Source organism: Macaca mulatta, chromosome 8 (genome assembly GCF_049350105.2).
Source record: "Macaca mulatta isolate MMU2019108-1 chromosome 8, T2T-MMU8v2.0, whole genome shotgun sequence".
In the NCBI taxonomy this organism is placed as follows: domain Eukaryota; kingdom Metazoa; phylum Chordata; class Mammalia; order Primates; family Cercopithecidae; genus Macaca; species Macaca mulatta.
Window position 1 is genome coordinate 143,365,886 of NC_133413.1, and position 19,680 is coordinate 143,385,565.

At 43.8% G+C, this 19,680-nt stretch overlaps 1 protein-coding gene across 1 annotated transcript in view; it reads left to right on the plus strand.

The window, feature by feature from the left end:
- TG (thyroglobulin) overlaps positions 1-19,680 on the plus strand; it is a 273,223-nt gene that overhangs the window by 118,211 nt on the left and 135,332 nt on the right. The window contains exon 35 of the mRNA XM_028852295.2: positions 721-783. Coding sequence (XP_028708128.2) covers positions 721-783 — 63 coding nt within the window. The remainder of the gene's footprint in view (positions 1-720; positions 784-19,680) is intronic.

A 19,680-nucleotide genomic window follows, 5' to 3' on the forward strand; every position in this document is an offset into this window, starting at 1 on the left:
GCTGCTTGCTAATAGCAGCTGGCATTTGCTGAGCTGGTATCTTATGCCTGGCACAGTGCCAAAAGTAATAAATTGTGTTATCTCCTGTAATTTTGTCATAATTCTCCAGGTAGGTAGTACTATCCTCATTGTACAGATGTGAAAACAGGCCCAGAAAGGATAAGAGCCTCACCCAGTTCACAGAGTCAGTAAGTGATAGTGGCTGGCATTGTGTTGTTTCCCACACGTCTCTGCTCTCTGCTCTCTGGGATGGGGTAGGACTGTACTTCCTCACTCTTGATCTCATTCCTAGCTTTGGTCAATGTCATGAGGAAAGAAGTGATGTGTGTCACGTCTAGGCAAAAGCTCTAAGAGCAAGACTGAAATAAATCTGCTGCATTCGCTTTGCCCTGCTTGGCAATTATTGAAACTTGGGGCAAGAAGGTGCCCTTTTCAGCCTAGTCCTTGAGAGAGGATAATGTAGAGTGAAGCCCCCAGCCTCTCTGCAGTAGGCAGGTAGTGCAAGGAGAGGGATCCTGAACTTTCTAAGCCACTTATGCGTTGAGATTATTTGTTAGCTCAGCATCATCCAGCCCACCCTGACTGATACAGGTTGGGACTGGCTGGCTGTCTTCCAAGTCCAATTTCATGATCACCATCTTGTACTTCTATTAATGCCTTCTGAACTCAATGATACCAAGAGGGTAGAAAAGAACTAAACGTCTGTTTTTTCCTTTTCAGTTGCTCAAAATAGTGCTCCCAGTTTTTGCCCTTCGGTTGTTCTGCCTTCCCTCACAGAGAAAGGTAAGTTCATTGTTTTTTTGATCTCTCGGTTGAGAGCACTGCCTCATTCATCTTCTTTCTCCTCTTCCCTCTTGCTTTTGTACAGTAGTTGATAGCTTGCACATCACTCTTATTATTTCCAGCTCCTATGAATTAGACACATGTATAAGGAGGGTGAGTGCCAGCAACATGCCAGCTTTGCAGATAAGAAAACTGACTCATGGAAATGAAATGATTTGTGAAAATAATGTGGCTGATTGAAGCAGAGTAAGACTTAAGTCGGGTTCTCCCAGTTTTCATTTTAAGGATTATTTTGCCCTATCGAGTAATGACTAGACACACACAATCCGGAGGCAATGTCAAGAATGGTGTTATTTATGGCCAAAGAGGGAAAGAAGTCAGCTCCTTATTAGCAAAAGAGTTGGAGCTTACAGTTATCGGCCACACTGGGCAGCACGGTGACATCTAAAAATGAAACGCTGGCCCTGAGTCCAGGAGCCCAGGTGCCCGGGAACCCGGTAGCATAGCCTGGACCCAGGCTGCCCTTGCTCCTGCCCATCCCACTGACCCTCCTCACAACATGCTGTATTTAGCATGAAGCAGCAGGAAGTGCAGAGAGGTGGGGTGCAGTGGGGACATCTGGATGTTCTAGATGGGGGTGAGGTGGAAGGGTAACTACAGCACGGGCCTTACTGCACCGTCCCCTTTTCTGCTTCCCTTTGTCAGGAAATGAGAGGCTCAGCCTGGGCTCCAGACACTGCTCAGCCAAGAGTCCAAGCGACGTTAATTCCTGTCCTGTGACATGATGTCTGAGGGACCCTAGACATCTGTCATTATGGCCATGATGGCCCTGGCTGGAGAGACAGAATATAGCTCATGTAGGAGGAAATTATTTAAAACCAGGGCTGTTGCTAAAAGTATAAAAATATCTTTTACTCATATATGTTATTAGTTTCCCTCAGTCAGTTAAAACAGCTAACTTTGGAGAACACATTATATATAAAGTTTTGAGCCTTCTGTAGAAACTGTGTATGCTAAGCACTTTGCATTCATGACATATGTTAGCTTCCTGAAATGCTGCGAGGCTGGTGGTGTTATTGCCATGTCACAGAAGGTGGACTGGGGCTTAGAGACGGATTAAGTTGCCCAAGACCAAACAGATAATACATGTCCTAGCCAGATTTTGGTCAAAATTGATTTTGAATTTTATCAAGTTAATGTACAAACACAGTTGAAATAATCAAAAAGTCCCCAAAGATTTATGGTTTAAAAAGCAGAACAGGCTGGGCGCAGTGGCTCACACCTGTAATCTCAGCACTTTGGGAGGCTGAGGTGGGTGGATCACGAGGTCAGGAGTTCGAGACCAGCCTGACTAATATGGTGAAATCCCGTCTCTACTAAAAATACAAAAATGAGCCAGGCATGGTAGCATGCGCCTGTAGTCCCAGCTACTTGGGAGGCTGAGGCAGGAGAATCGCTTGAACCCGGGAGGCAGAGGTTGCAGTGAGCCACGATCACACTGTACTCCATCCAGCCTGGCAACAGAGCCTCCGTCTCAAAAAACAAAAAAACAAAAAAACAAATGAATTCCCTCTGTCATCTCTACTCATCTGCCACTCCCACTCCTAGTAGCCCCAACTTTCAACTCCTTTAACTACTTTTTTTACTTTTTTTCCTCATCCTGGCCTCTGTGTTTCTAAGTTACAGTTGGCCCTCTGTATGTGAGTTCCATAGCCATGTATTCAATGACACATAGATAAAAAATAATCAGAAAATAAAATTCCAAAAAATTCTATAATGCAAAACTTGAATTGGCTGTGCGTCAAGTACTATATTGAATCCCTGCAGACAAAGCTGTGTGTAGGCATTGTATTAGATAGTTTAAGTAATCTAGAGATGATTAAAGTATACAGAGGATGTGTGTGAGTTATACGCAAATGCTACACCTTTCTGTTTAAGAGACTTGAGCACCTGTGAATTTTGGTAGCCATGGGTGGGAGGGGTCCTGGAACCAGTTACCCATGGAATCCCACTGTTCCTTGATTTGTCAACTTCAGAAGTGACTATTCACTTCTTGCCTTGATAGAGACTTAGCTCTCTGTCTCTTTTATCACCTCTTTTACAATCCACAAAATACATTAATATCGAGATTTGGGGTTGAAACAAGAGTAAATCATTATTATGGCCATGTAAATATGGTCCACCACAGAGCCATGTTACAATTGTCAAGATTTTCAGGTATCCTCCTGTCACACACAATCCCTGTTGTACCCCTGTCCTCTGCAGCACCTGCTTCCTGCTCACCAAAGCCCTGGAGAGCTGCGGGTCTTGTACATGCTTCCTTCTGTAGGCACTGGGGCACTGCTTGTGCCTCTCTGCCGAGTCAGTTAACAAGTCTCCGTCTCCCATTCTTCACTTAACAGTGTTTGAAGTCCCTCATCTGCTGTCTGCTCCTTGCGTTTCCTTTTTTCCTTGTTCTTTTTTTGTTATCTTTGTGGGTTTAGATGCTTATTTTCCTTTACTTCATTTTGTAGGGAATTGTGGAGGGAGAGAGGATAAAGGGCAGTATTTAATTCAAAACAATACTATAGTATTTTTTCAAAACTGTTGAACGTTTAATGAAAATTCATTTTGTCTTCAGCACTGTGCTAAGCATTTAAACTTCATATGAACCTCAAGAGATAAGTCCTATTATAATATTTGTTAGCTGTAGAAAGTTCAAACAATGCAGAAATATAGAATGAAAATCACAGTTATTTAGAAGTTACCTGTGTCAGTTAATTCATGTGTTTTTTTTCAATCTTTTTAGGCTCTGTGGTCTGATATCATTGTAATCTCTATTTATAATGTTGCATTTTTGGTTGTTTTTACCTAATATTGCATTATATATGTATCTCCAAATTGTTACATATCTCTCTAAATCATGCATTCATGCAGGCATGTGTATATGTACTCACTCATTCACTGAGTCTTCTATGTTCCTACTCTCATGATGCTCACCTTCTAGTGATGAACAACAAACAAGCAAGGATATTGTTCACAGAGATAGCTGTCCTGTTACTCCACCAGTTCACTAGTCTATTTCATTTTTGGTCATTTAATTGTTTATTATTCTTCATCATTATAAAAATAGCAAAATGAGCTACTTGGTACCTAAAATTTCCTCCAGAAGTCCAGGTTATTTCCTGGGGTAAGATTCACCAAAGTGGAATTATTGGGCTTGAGAAATTTACATTTTAAGACCCTAGATTTTTATTGCCAAATTAGTCTCAAACAGTTGTTGCTAGTTGCATACTTACCAGCCTTAATTTAAAGTGTTTTTTTCTTTTGATATACTTGTGATCCTTAAGTTTCATCACTAAAAAATTATTTATTAAATTTATAGATAAATAGTGCTTTGATGTCAAATACTATTGTTAAAGATGCATAAACCAAAGCATAACTTCTCTGGGTGATTTTACAATGCTTCCACTCTGTTTTTGCTAAACATTTATGTTACTGACATGTGAATTACCTACAAAAGAAGAAAAAAGGATGGAGCTCTGAGCATGTCCTTTCACAATACACACAGCCTATGGGTCTGAGTAGATGTTTCCAAGGTGGAATGAGATGTCACAGTGCTTGTAAGCGTTAACAAGTATGACTTAAAAGCATGGAAATGTCAGAGCCAACATCCTATCTGTGTGTTAAAGTTCCCAAATTGGAACTAAGAATTTTGGCATGTTCCTTTGATGTGAATCAGAGGGAGGGGATAATTCTGCCTTCAGGGTGTAGAAATGTCATTGTGTCGTTCTGACATGAATTGTGAGGGTGTGTCTATATGTGTATGTGTACGTGTACAGGCACGTATGCACTGTGTGTATGTAAAATACTCATCTTTATGTACTTTCTATTCAGGGAGAAAAGGAAATATTTCTTAAATATCAAATATTTATAAGTCATGTAATATTCACGAGAAATTTAGGTTTGTAGCGTGATCTGTTTTTCAAGTAAGGAAACTGAAATTAAATGACTGAGCTGGGATTTGAACCCACATCTGTATGGAGCCTTTCAGAGTTAGATAAGATTACTTGGTTGAATTTCTGAAATAGATTAGCAAAGATGAGCTTTTGAGTCTAGACTTGTCTGGAGACCTAATCTCTTGACTTCATTTCTTTTATGAGCGCGCACGCATGTGTGTTTCTGTGTATAAGCTGACTATTCAAAGTCTACTTCAAAGAAAGAATTCTTTGCACATGCAAACCCTTCTCTCTGGAAAGGCTTTCTAAAACTCACCTGCCTGCTAAACTCCTGGTGCCTTCAAACCAGCTAGTGTGTTAGAAACCTTCCCTAGAGCAACAGAAATGCAGTGTATAGAGCAGCCCTTATCACATAGTATGTACTCAAGACAGGTCCATGAGATTTCAGAAGTCTCCTCCATCTGCACACCATCCCCACTGACCAATCAGGGGAGCAGAATTCTTTCTTTGAAGTAGACTTTGAATGGGTAGCTTATACATACACACACACACACACACACACACACAGAAACACACACTAAATGAAGCTAAGCAATTAGATCTCCAGACAAGTCTAGACTCAAGAGTCCACCTGCACAGTGGAATTGTTCCTGGGCTGCAGCGGGATACTGAAAAGGTTCCCCCAGATTCACCATAGACAGGCAGGAAAAGCGCCACAAATATATTATGACCAAACTGTGACATGGAGGATGAGTATGCATCTGTTATATGGCCAAGAGGAGAGGGGACAGTGTCTGAGGCAGAGGGCACTGCATGTGTGGAAGCATGGGGACATGCATCAGTAAGGCTCAGGCAGGGCCATGCAAGTAGCTCAGTGTTGCAGGACCAGCAGGTGCAGAAGAGGACAGGGTCCAAAGTGTAAAGTACATTGGATACTGCAGATCCTTATAGGGCTTGAAGCAGTGGAACAATGATCTTTAAAACTATGTAAAGGCTTTCACTTTGCACTATCATGAGAGTGCTTTGGTGGATGACAAGCTAGATTTTGAGAAAGTGTGGACAATTATATCATCTGTGTATTGTGTGCAGTTGTACTCTTTGGAGAAAAATTGTTTTACAAAACAAGTGAAATAGTAAAGATACCATTTTGTTCATAAAACAAATGTACATTGCATCTCAAAAGGCTCACACCAACCAAGCCAGCAAGGCTGCTGCAGGTTAGCTTGAGTTATCTTCTCGAGTGTCGGAGCCTACCTGTGTGATCATCGCACCCCTCCCCTGCTTCCCAAATGTGGGATCTCCTAAGGGTATATTCCCAGGACAACTGGCATTCAGCTTGCATTCCCTATTTCAGCAACTTTTCTCTTAGGGGTATGTATTAGTTCATTTTCGTGCTGCTGATCAAGACATACCCGAGACTGGGCAGTTTACAGAAGAAAGAGGTTTAATTGGATTCACAGCTCCATGTGGCTGGGGAGGCCTCGCAATCATGGCAGATGACAAGGAGGAACAAGTCACATCTTACGTGGATGGCAGCAGGCAGAGAGAGCTTGTGCAGGTTAACTCCTGTTTTTAAAAGTCATCAGATGTCCTGAGACTTTTCACTATCATGACAACAGCACAGGCAAGACCTGCCCCCATGATTCAGTCATCTCCCACCGGGTCCCTCCCACAACGTGTGGGAATTACGGGAGCTACAAGGTGAGATTTGGGTAGGACACAGAGCCTAACCATATCAAGGTGCTACTGAATTAAATTTACTATTTGGATTGAAAGCCAGGGAAAACACAGAATATTTATTTAGGATTTTGTCCTCTCCATTCTATGTGTGTTTCACATGAATACTTCAACATACCATTTGGAAAATGCTCTTGCCCTTGACTTTGAGCCCTTTTGAGCAATGGGTGCAGCGCAGGTTGCTGCTGGCAGAGCGGACTGTGAAGAAGGTTGCAGCTGAGAGGTGCGAGGTGGAGCGAGGAGAGATGTCTCGTTACAGTTTGTCCTGCTCAGCTTTCCAGCACCTCTCTCCTGACCTCATCCTGGAGCTCCGTGAGAGAGACAAAGCCTGAGTTCAGGACAGATGGAAACAGCAGTGGCTGCCCCAACAGCTTTTGAACCACGCAATGAAAGGGAATCAACTTTGTCTGCTTGGCCTCCGTCCTGTGCCTTTGCCTGCGCCCATGGGTTGATGGAATTCACTTGATCTTTTCTGCAAATGTTTTTCATTAAGCTGGAAACAGAGTCCTGTGATCCTAAAAAATGTCAGCACCGGCGGGAAGCATGTACACCATCTAAGTGAGGAAGCAGTACGACATCACGGTGCAGCACTTCGGCTTTGAGGTCCATCTGGCCAGATTTCACAGCCTCTTGATGCCCCTGCTTGCCCCTGTAAGATGAAAATAATGGTGAAATATAAGCAATATCAGTCCAGCAGGATTTGATGAAGAGCAAATAAAGTATAATGCTCAGCATGGAATTTGCTGTAGAGCAGGTGTTCAAGAAACATCAGCAATAATTCTCAAGTCCAAACCGCTTTACAGAGGAGGAAACTGAGGCAGAGAGAGTGTAACTTCCCCACATGACAACCAGTTAAAGCTGAGCTATACAATTATATATATGTATATATCCACACAGACATATATACAGTCGCACACACACTTTTTATGGATAACTGTTATTAAGGGAAAGAGTTTGCTAATAGCTCTATCATCTTTTGCTCTTATTTTTAGTTGACATATAATAATTTTACATATTTATGAGATACAGAGGGATATCTTAATACACGTATACAATGCATAATGATCAGACCAGGGCAATCAGCATATCCGTCGCCTCAAATATTTATCATTTCTTTGTGTTGGGAACATTCCAAACCCTCTCTTCTAGAGTTTTCAAAATATACACTAATTGTTAGCCATCCTTCCACTACAGTGCTACACAACTGTAGGAATCATTCTTCCCATCCCCCTGAAACTGCATACCCTTAACTAACCTCCCTGTCTCCTCCCACTCCTCTGAACTTCCCAACCTCTAATGACCACACACAATCATATATTTTAAAAATTCCTATTCATGGAATGACTAAATCACCATGAGCCAGTCACCATGCTAAATGCTTTCTATATTTTAGTCTTCACAACTGCCCTACAAGGTGTGCACAACTGTGTCCATTTTCTAGATTTGGAGGCTAAGGCTCAAAGAGGCCCAAACTCACATAACCAGTACTTTGTAGAGCTGAAATTTATACTCAACCCAGATCTAAACCCAGAGTCTCCCCACTGAAGACAGTGGCTGTCGCTGCTCCAGTTCCCGACGAATCAGACTCTGAGATGAAGTTTAGTAGGAAGGCCAATTTTTTTTTTAAGCAAAAAATTAATTCTACCAACAGGGGTGTTAGGAGGCAAGGGAAGGCCCAGGACTGGGCTGAGGGAGAAGATGAATCTTAGTGTTGTCTCAGTAGAGGCCTCAGCTGGCCCTTTAGGGATGCTGAAGCTGGGATGACGTTTAAAATTGTTATGGCCTCACACTGGTCACTCATTACCACGAGCTGCTCTGAGTGGGGCATGACCTCCAGCCGAGAGAGTCCTGGAAGGGGGCTGATGGTGGTCTGCCTCAGCAGCACCCACCACTGCTAATGTAGAGCCCTGCAGTCCTAGAGGGAGTCAGGGACCCCGCAGCACCCTCCACGGTGGCTTTGCACTCTAATAATCCAGCCTGGGACATGTCTGAGGGTGGAATGGGTGCCTTAAACACTGCACCAACCCAGGCACACTGTTTTCTTACTACTGTAGGCGCTGGGCTGATGGCGTATTAAAGACACACAAGACTGATTCTTCATCCCTTTGGTCCTTGGGCCAGAAGGCCCGGGTGAGTGGTCACTGGTTCCAAACTTGTTTAATGTTGTATAAAGCTTAAATGTCCTGTCGAAATGTGCACAGAGCTTATGCATGCGTGCACACACGCACATGCACACACAAGCCATTTTGAGGCAGCTCACAGTGCATACCCTGTCACTATTTCATCAGAAAAGTTGTCCAGGGATAGGTTTTATATCCCAGGGGCCAGCAAGACATGACCGGTTAGCTCACCCTGTTTCCTCACTTCGGTTGAGAGTGCCAAACGAATCATGTAGTCAGCAGCTGCAACACTCAGCATGCGGGTAACTCCTCTCCCAAGCTGGGATGCACATCTGCCAGGGACTGTGCTGCCTGGGTGACTGTAATTGCTATGACGTGCAAGGGTAAGTGTGGTGTGGGCACAGCCTCACATCTGGCAGCCCCCTGGACCTCTTCTCTGTCTCTCTGAGACCGAGAGATTGAGAAGGAGAAAGAAACAGCTGGCAAGCTGGCACTGCAATGTTGGTAGGTCTTAAGAAACTGAGAAAGGTGAGGAAACTGGTTCTCAGCTCCCTTCCTTTCTGGAAGGCTTCACTTCTCTCCATGGGTGCAGGAGGGAGCCAGTAGCCAACAGAGAAGTGCTGGGTTTAAGACTCAGTTATAGTTTCCCCTGCCTTGGTTGCCTTTCCCCTTTGTTCAGTTACTTATTCATTCAGCAAGCAGTTGGTGGGTACCTACTTTGTACCAGGCACTAAGCACTGGGGCTACGGCTATAAATGAGCAACATGAATGTGTCAGAAGATGCATCATAGGCTCCCTCTTTGAGAGTGTTTGTGTGTGTATGCGTAAACTCTGTGCATATTTGGATAGGAAATTTAGGTTTTATACAAGCATTAAACAATTTGGAGTCAGTGCCTGCTCACCTGGGCCTTCTGGCCTGAGGACCAAAAAGGATGATGAAGAATCAATTCTGTGTGGCCTTAATGTGCTCCATCAGTTTGATAGAAAACGATCGTATTAGGTTGGTGCAAAAGTTATTGCGGTCTTTGCCATTGAAAGTAATGGGAAAATTGCAATTACTTTTGTACCCACCTACTAGGAAGAAGACAGTGCTCCTGGGTTGGTGCGGGAGAGCCTGCACAGTGTTTCATAGCACGCATTCCACCCTCAGACGTGTCCCACATTGGACTAAAGTGTATAGACTGTGGAGGGTGCTGTGGGGTCTCTCACACTCCCTTTAGGACGGAACGGCTCTACCCCAGTGGCTGTGGGTGCTGCTGGCAGAGAGACCACTGTCAGCCCTGTTCTGGGAAAAGATCACACCTCTATAGGGTTTGTTCCTCCTCTGCTCTGAGCCCCAGGTCACTTCCTCCAAGGGATTGCTGGCCACCCCATCCAGAGTAGCTCCCTTCTGCACTGTCCACCCCTTCACCCTGCTGTACTGCCTCTGGGAACTGTCGCTGTGAACTGTTGTCATTTGTGTGCTTGTTGAGTATTGCTTGCCCTCTCTGGAATGGGAGCTGCAGGAGGACAGGGACTTTATCTGTCTCATTTACTGTGACGTTCTCAGCACCTGTGGGAGTCAGTGTTCAGTAAATATTTACGGAATGAATGAAAGGATTTTTCTTGCTTGCTTGTTAGATTTTGGGCTCCCAGAGGGCAGATATTTTGTAATTCATGGTTGAGTTCTTCACACTTAGCAAAATGTCCAGTATAGAGTAGATGCTCAATATTATTTTATTTATAGTTATTTGGTTTTAAATAATAGATATAAGTCTCCACTTTGACCTAGGTCAGTATTTAAAGGTAGACGTGATCGATTAATGTGTGTTGAAGAAATGAATGAATAGCAGAATGAACAAATGAATGAATGGTGAGGGTGGTCGTGGAGTACTGAAAGCCACATGGGAAATGAGTTTGGGCAGCCAGGTTTTGAACCCTACCTTTGGCACTCCTTAAGTATGTGACCTTGGCTAGTTTAAAGAATCTTTCCGCATTTCAGTTGTCTCACCTGTGAAATGGAGACGATTGTACCTACTTCAAAGAGGTTGTTTTTAAGCTTAAAAGAGATATTATACATAAAATTGCTGTACTCAATGCTCAGTAAAGGTTGGCAGTGGTGGCATGGCTGGGTTAGGCCATGTACTACCAGTTCTCATGGGGTCCTTTCACAGGTAATCTTTGTAAATGTTACCCCTGCAGTTGTGCTATGCACAATCTGTGCAGCTGTACATAGTGAGTCTGGGAGGCACTTGACAAATGTTTGCTGAATGATTATGTCTTAAACCCTTGCTAGATCTTAGAGTCTTCGAAGATGGAGAAAATGTACGGATTTTCTACAGTAACTTTCTCCTATACAGTGCCAGTTCTGTACCTGGTCCATCAAAAATTTGCTTAATTATATTTAAAGGATATAGAGCCAGGAACAAAATATGCCAACAGAAAATCTACCATTTGGGTTTGGTTATTTAGCCTTTAGCTTTAAATATTTTCTTCAAAATATCCTTCTTAGCTATGGAAGATATCCTTCTTAGCTCTGGAAGATATCCTTCAGCCTAGAATCAGTCAGAAACCATGTAAACAAAAATGGCCTCAATCAAAACTGTGAGGTAGAGGGAGCTGGCGTTTGGTACCGCCCTGTCTTCCTCTCGCTCTATAACTCCTCTGTGCCCACTCTGGGGAACTCCTGACTACATGCTCTTAAGCCATGCTTCTCATCTAGAATGACAATCCCAAGGCAAGACACTCTGATGAAAACGTGGTTTTTCTTTCCTTCTCACCCCTGAACAGTTGTCTTGAACAGGCAACTGTTAAGAATAGAAGGACCTTGTTTACTTATTATTTTATTTTCTGGTGCCATCCTGGAGCCTCTTGAACCAAATGGAATTAACAAAGTTATTGATGCTAAGGTGAAAATATCAATATTTTAATATCTTTTTCTCAGGGTTGTTCACAGTTTAACAAGTGGGTAAACCAGTTCTATTCTGAGAGCAGAGATTCAGAACTTTTGCCAAACACATGGGGGAAATATTTTAGGCAGGTTGCCTGTCTTGAGACCCCTCAGACCCTTCTACATAGCTAACGGTGAATTAGACCATCCCTGAGTTCAACCCACTAGAAAATTTCCTTAGTTTAATGACTTATAATAATTTTAATCACTGATTAAAAATAGTGATAGTATATTACAAATGGCTAGTGCTACACAAAGTTTTTAAAAATGATCCTTCAGTCATGCATTCATTTATTCTCCCTTACTGTTGAGTGTGCTGAATTCCCTGACCTCCTGAAGGAACTCGGTTTGACTTATTACAGAAGCATCCACATCTTCTCCCCAGTGTATGAAGTCCAGGAGGTGAGAGGAACCCAGCTTAAGAGGATGGAGTGAGGGCTTCAGTATGAATGGAGTGCCTGGTGTCATGGGAAGGTGAGATGGGGAAAGAGGAGAGAAGGGGCTGGGTCAGATAGTGGAAAGCATTGTTTATCTTGCTGTGATGGAGTAAGATTGAGGTAATGAGCTCCCTGTCACTGCAGTATTCCAATATGTTGAAGGTTCTCTTGTTGTGCGAGGGGTTGGCTTAAATGTCTTTTAAATTTCCCTTTAAAGTTTGTAATTCTTAGCATTGGCTCAGTTATGCTGTAGCATGTGGTTTTTTTTCCCTTCTGCTTTTGTGATCGCTCACCCACAGGCAAGCAGAAGGACCCGGGCAAAAGCAGAAGCTGGGAAGCACAGAGCCTGGTGGTGGGCAGATCTCAATCTCCGTTCTAATTCTATTCCTACTCTATGAATAACCTAGGGAAAGTCACTGCACTGCTCTGAGCCCCGGTTTCCTTAAGGTAGAATTCACCATGTTGCCTATTACCTACAAGTTGAAATTTGGGTAAAGTCCTGTGTGTAACATGCTTAGCCTACTGCCCACCACATATAGCAAGTGCTTGATAAATGGAACGAGCAGCAGCTGCTCCTGCTCCTGCAGAGATCAGACACAGGTCTCTAACGCGGGGCAAGTGTGTTGCCTTGGGAGTCTGTGTTCAAGGCAGCTGTGTGAGCTTCAGCAAATTCCCACAGTTCACCCATGCCCTTGTTCCGCACCCCAAGGGAGGCCTCCATGGTGCTGGAACCACTTTGCTTAGCTCAGATTGTTTGTTCACATGCATTTGTGCCTCAGAATTTCTAAAGTTTTGCCCAGGCACCCAGCATCATGAATGAGACCCCATGAAAGAGGAGTTCAGATGCTCTTAGGAGACCCAATTCTTGTACTCTCTCCATGTAGCTTTGTGTTTGGGGAAGTTGGTGGGGATGTCCACTTTTTGGGAGTCAAACTTCTTAGAGAGAAATCAGATTCACTCTGAGCCTTTGAAATTTCGCTAGGAATTTTGCTGGGGATGAACTTAGTACTTTGTCATGAGGACATAGAAGGAATGTAGATCCAAGTCTGGTTTCGTGTGTATGACTTTTTCTTAGTTAGAAATTTCCCTAGAAGCGTCTTTGAAGTTAGCAACATGAAAGATGGTTACTCACCAACACACAAGCTCATAAACTGAGCAGATGCTGGGCCATTACAGACGTCTTTGGAAACTTCTGCCTGCAATGAGAAGCCACAGGGAACCACTTTATGAGGCTGCAGCGGAGTCATACGGAGGAGGTGGCAGCTGTGGGGCAGTGGGGATTGAGAGGGAGTAGTTTGGATGAAATCCCTGGCAGTTTGGCTCACCGGTCACGAGTTGTGATCTTGGCCATATTATGTAGCACCTCTGAGCCTCAGTTCAGCCCTCTGCATGATAGTAATTAAGGCATGGGATGATGTAGTTATTAATTCTTGCAGTGTAAATAAAAGTGTTTTATAAACTAGAACACACCACGTAGAGGTGAGATTTTATTAAATCGGCTTCCCATTATTTGCTTCCTATGTGACTAATCTATTAACTAATTGACTCAATAATTATTTACAGAGGTTTTGTAGTATGTGAATAATAATAGTCTTAATCTTTATAGAGATATAAATTAGTACTCTATTACTCCTTTATTAATTAACTTAATTCATTCAATACATATTTATGGATTAGGGCAGTTTATGAAAAAAATAGTACTATTGTTCCTGTTTAGCACACAGTGAACACTTAGTAAATGCAAACTACAACTACATTACTCTTTCTATTGTTAATTTTTTTTTGCTTGCTATTATAGGTCTTGGAGAATCAGTGAAACTGAAGCACAGTCCTTGATCTCAAGGAGCTCATTATATAACAGGGAGGTTTAAAAATGAGCAAATTGCAATGCAGTTCATTAGTGGAACAGTAAACATCTCTAGGCATTTAGAGGAGAAGAAGTAGGCATTTAGAGGCGATGGTGGTGGAGGAGGCAGCTGTAGAAGGGGATTTCAGAGTGGATTATCTGAGCTGGGTTTTGAAGGATGATATGAATTTATCCTATAAGTAAACTGACTTAACTTTGTAAGTCAATAGTGCTGCTCACACTAATAGTGTACAAAGTCATGTAACACAGAGTGTGTTGACAGACTACCAGGTGTGAGAGTGGGGTGGTAGGAAGCAGACTAATGAGAGATAAAATTGGAGAGGTAGGCAAGAGGGCAGGAGATAGATTTCAAGGAAACTCAGGCACTGTGTTTTTTGTTTGTTTGTTTGCTACAAACCTAGATGGAGTGTGTTTGCCACAGGGAGAATATTCACTTATAATCTGAAATTTATACTTAAAATGATATTTATTCAGACTTTCCTTATGTAGTGTCCTTTCTAGATGAACATTTAGTCCACTTGAGCACCAATCAAGGAAAAGACTTAGGGTTTTGAGTTGGGCAGCCCCATGGCTGGTGGTGCCAGTTCCAAGATAAAGAATGTAAGAGGGGAACCGGTGGAAGAATGTGGTTGTGGGTGGCAATGAGATTATGTGTTCAGTTTTCAACATGCTGAGCTTAGAGGACATCTGCTTGGAGGTGTCCAGTAAGCACTGAATATATAAGCGTGGAGCTTGGGCAGAGGGTCTAGCCTGGTTATGTTTGGCGATCATTAGCATGTCAGTGGTATTTGAAGTTGTAGGGATATGAGGACACCCATGGAGAATGTCAGATGCAAAGAGTAAGGGTCAAGGGCAGTCCCCTGAGGAGAGGAGGAGACTCTAGGAAGAGCAGCTGGAGACAGGGGAGGCATACTGGTGGCATTTGCTATCATGGAACCCAGGCCAGGGAGATGTGATTCATCACTTCAAGGAAAATGGAGACTGGAAATGTCCATTGGGTTAGTCATGAAGAGTCTTTTGAAAATTCAGTGGATTAGCTGGGCGTGGTGGCTCACGCCTGTAATCCTAGCACTTTAGGAGGCCGAGGTGGGCGGATCACAAGGTCAGGGGATCGAGACCATCCTGGCTAACACAGTGAAATCCTGTCTCTACTAAAAATGTTTTAAAAAATTAGCCGGACATGGTGGCAGGCACCTGTGGTCCTAGCTACTCAGGAGGTTGAGGCAGAAGACTGTCGTGAACCTGGGAGGTGGAGCTGGCAGTGAGCCGAGATTGTGCCACTGCACTCACTCCAGCCTAGGCGACAGAGCAAGACTCCATCTCAAAAAAAAAAAAAAAAAAAAGAAAGAAAGAAAATTCAGTGGAGTAAAGAGGAAGGAAACTCAACAGTAGTGATTTGAGGAAGTAGAAACTACAAACTTTTCCAAAGCATCTTGGCTATGAAAAGTCAGAGAAGAAGATTGACAGCTAAAAAAAAAAAAAAAAAAAAAATTGTGGAACATTAGCTGGTAATCATGTTTCGGTTACAGACTACTTGTGACAATGAATTAAAAATAGTATGCTCCACCGTATATATCAAATTTTCCCTATATTTTTTAGGGAAATGGGTCACCTGAAACCCAGACCATGAGATGAGGAGCTTTGGGTTAAAGTGTTGTTCTTACGAGGGGGATATTTCAACATGTTTTTACGCAAAAAGTAAAGTGTCGGTGTCGAGGGACACACTAAAGTTATAGGAAGAATGGGAGTGGGGCTGGATTGGGGGTAATTGGTAGATGGAGGCCTCTGAAGGCATGAGGAATAATGAGCTCTAGAGCACAGATGGAAGCATTGACCTCCAACGGACACCCTTCTTCTGTATTAGGAGAAATCAAGAGGGAAAGATACAATGGCTTATAGAGGGGGTGAAGGGGAAGGAAGCTGAAGGAGATATTGACAGATGGCCCCTCTTTGCTCTGGGAGGCCAGAAGTCAGGCACTGGCTGAGAGCAGAAAGGGATGGATGAGGTCTAGGCCTGAGAATGGCAAGCACTGAAAACAGTGGCTGCAAGGAATGGAAGAGAGGGGACCAATTGATCAAACTGTGCCAGGGATCAGTTGAAGCTGAAGGTCCACAAGTTATAAAGGCACCTGTGTGTTCAGCTGTGGCCATGGGAAATTTCCTCAGCCATGCTCAGCATACTGAGACAAGCTGCAGGGAAAGACAGCCCATTGGGTTAGTCCCATTGGGAGGAAGAGAATTAAGGACATTGCTCAAAGGAAAGCTGAGATAATGGACCAATGGGAGGTCTTGGTTGGATGATGAACCAGTGAGGATGGATACCATGGAGTGAGTGGAAGAATAGAAATCACAGTGAAATTAAAGAGCTGGTGTGAGTGGGCTAAAGTGTGAATGTGCTGGAAAGAAAGAAAACTGTGGTCCATATCAGCAAGTGCTGCTTAGGAAAACTACAATTTAAATGGTGATGGAATTCATTGCCATGGCAGGGTTTGGGGTGTGATCATGGAGGCAATTGGCTGTAATGGGGTGGAAATGAAGGTCTCTGGTATTGAAGCAGACAAGAAACTGAGACCAGAGTTTCAAATGGGCTTCTACTCTCCCTAAGATGATGAAACCACTCAGGATTTTAGCAGGATTTGGAGTGGCAATGGACTTGAGGAGTATGGAAGAATCACCAGGCATTCTCAGTTAAGGATCATGAGAAGGACTAGAAGTTTTCATTGTCAGAGGGTTGGGATCCCAGGAACCAGGACTATGGCCCAGAGTGAAGGAGGGGACATTACAGTCATGGTAAGGACCCTGGTTTCTGGGACACAGGAGGCTGGGGAAGGATGAGACAGGTTCAGGGGGTAGCAGTGCAACAACGTGAGTTGGTTTCAGAGAGAAGGGTGAGCAGTAGTCTGGACCAGAGTGAGAAAGACCAAGATGGTGCAGAGAGGACAGGTGGACTGGCATTCTGCTTTTTGACTCGGGGAAGGTATGTGGTTACTGCCCTTTCATCCTATCAAATAAGAATAATTTTTTTATAAAACTAGAATCTATTCTCCTCATTATTTTGCAAAAGGACATTCATTTCCCCAGTTAGGAAGGACCACTATCAGCAGGTCATAAAATTACAATATTTTGCCTTCCAGATGGCATCCCTTATATTGCTCCTTATTCCTGGAAAAAGCACACAAACTCCCTGTCAAGCTGCCTGTAGGATTTTTGGTTCCCAGGTGTGGACTCCCCACCCAGTGAGGTGCATAACGACTGGGTTCATGCTGTGTCTCATATCTGCCTTCTGGGTCGGAGGTCAGAAAACTGCAGCCTGCAGCCTGCAGCCTGTTTTTGTATAGCCTAGGAGTGAAGAATGGTCCTATCACGTTTTTAAAGGGGTGCAAAAAAATAGAAGAATATGCAACAGGGAACAAATGTGGCTGGTGCGGCCTACAATATTTACTATCTGGCTCTTTACAGAAGAAGCTCACTGACCCCTGTCCTGAAGGCTTGCATCTTCTCTGTCCTTCCTTCTGTGTCCCTCAATCATTTATGTGGGTCTTTTCTGGTCCTCCTGGGTCACACAACCAGACCTACCTCTCCCTGTGGGACCATCTTGATGTGACAGCATTTCTTTCCAGGAAGATGAGGGGGTAGCAACTGTAACATCACTATTATTAATATTCACTCTTAATATTAAATTTTGGTTGAAAAAGCCCTGTTTTACAAGTGATGGCAAGGATGCCATCTTGCATTCAACAATGCAGACAGTGGCGAGAGCTCAGGCTCTGCAGGTTGATGTATGGGAGGTCAAATCCTTAACAAATGTTAGTGAGTGTGGCAGTGCCAAGCAGTTTGCAGGCATTGCATGGCTCCATTCAGCCTTGAGCCTGTGCCCAGAGCTTCCTGATTTATCATGCCGTGGCACACACAGGAGATGTTGACAACCGCATGACTCATTGGGGTAAGCAGATGGGAAGATGGGACCAACCCTAGCTCCCTCCACCCCTTGCCCTCGCACAGGCTGGAAGGATCAGTAGCAAACTGTGACTCTTGCTGTATGAGAAGCTCTGCTTTACAGTTCAGGTGGTAAAACTGTTCCTGTTCACAATTTAAAACAAAAGACCAATAATTGAGACTTAGCATATAAAAGTCACAGAGCTGGCAGGAGGCAGAGCTGGGATCTGGCCAGGCAGTGTCCCAGAGTGGTCCTTCCTTAAAACGTGCAATGCCACCTCTTAGAACAGGAGTGACCAGAAGAGCCACATCGGACAGCTGCATGTGGATGCAAGGAGACAGCACATGGAGCACATCGCATTCTGTCTGCGCCGCTTCGTACAGGAGATACTTCAACCCTATGAGCCATTTGAATATGTGCATGCGATAGGGTGGGAAGTATCAGTATGATGAGCATTTTATGCTGGAGAGCAGCACTGGAGCAGAGCAGGCCCTCTGTGAATCAGTGAGTGGATGCTCTCACCGAGTGCACACTCATTCTGTTACTTGGCTGCAGCTGCCATAATGAAGTACCACGAACTGAGTAGCTTCAACAACAGACATCATTTTCCCACAGCTCTGGAGGCTGCAAGTCTGGGATCAAAGTGTAGACAAGGTTGATTCCTTCCAAGATCCCTGTGGGAAGGATCTGTCCCTAGCCTCTCCCCTTGGCTTGTAGGTGGCACCCTCTCCTTGCACCTCTTCACTCCATCTTCCCTCTGTGCAAGTGTCTCTGTCAAAATTTCCCTTTTTAATAAGGACGCCAGACCACCATTGGATTAAGGCCTACTCTAATGAACTCATTTTAACTTGATTATGTCTGTTAAGAGTCTATCCCAAATAAGGTCACATCCTGAGGACCTAGGGGTTAGGACTGCAATGTATGAATTTTGGGGGCACACAGTTCAACCCATGACACCTACTGTCACTCCTCTGCTAAGCACCGAGTTGCAGAGTTAAAGATGAAAGTGTGCTCACTGAAGAGCTCAAAAGTAGGTATTTGGGGCTGAATGGAGAGGTCACGATGTCTGGGTATTTTTCTAGGGTTTTGAATGTTAAAAGAGGCCCAGGGGTGTCTGCTGCAAGTGTAAAGAATTTCTCCTGGAGAAATGCTGAACCAACCAGCAGCTCTCCTCCCATTTTCATTCTGCAAATAATCACAAAATTACAAGGGTATCTTTATTTTGTCTTCTTTTCCTTCTGTTATCAAAGGAACATCTGGGCTTTGATAAATGCTGTTAAGGACAAATATAGGCCACTATGATGTGGTTCTCACTTGAATAATGGTCTCTGGTGAGAAAGCAGGATATCTCAATGTGGTCTCCGTCCGATGACGACAGGCTGAGATGTGCACTGGGCTCTTCCTTCCAGCAAGTGCCCTGTGTCCATACAGGCCTCCAAGGCAGCTTCCAGTCACTTCTATTCTGCATATCACAGGGATCATGAAGGTTTTCTGGGGCCTGAAAGGCTTTTCCTGCCTGAAAGTTTCAGAATGTCACGGTTTACCCCAGCCAGCCTGTGCAGGTGTGGAAACCGCCTCTTCTATTTCCCAGCTGTTCCATATTCAGAAGCAATCACTTGATGAGTACTGAGGAGCTGAGAGAAATTCCTCTTGGTTTTGATTGTGAGAAGAAGGGTGAGGATCCTGAAGGCTTTTGGATGCCTTGGAGCTTAGACTCACTGTTATCTTTATCCTTGATGAGTCCTAAGAAAGTCATGTGATCTTTTTATATACTCAATGGGATGGGGCTGTGATTATTTTAACTTTGGAGACAGTGTCAGACATTTGCTACTGTTTGACATTTCTGCCCTTGGATCTGATACAAAAATGCTTGGAGGCACTTTCCACCTGTTTTTCAAATGAGAAAGACAATGGCCAGAGCAGAAGCTCACC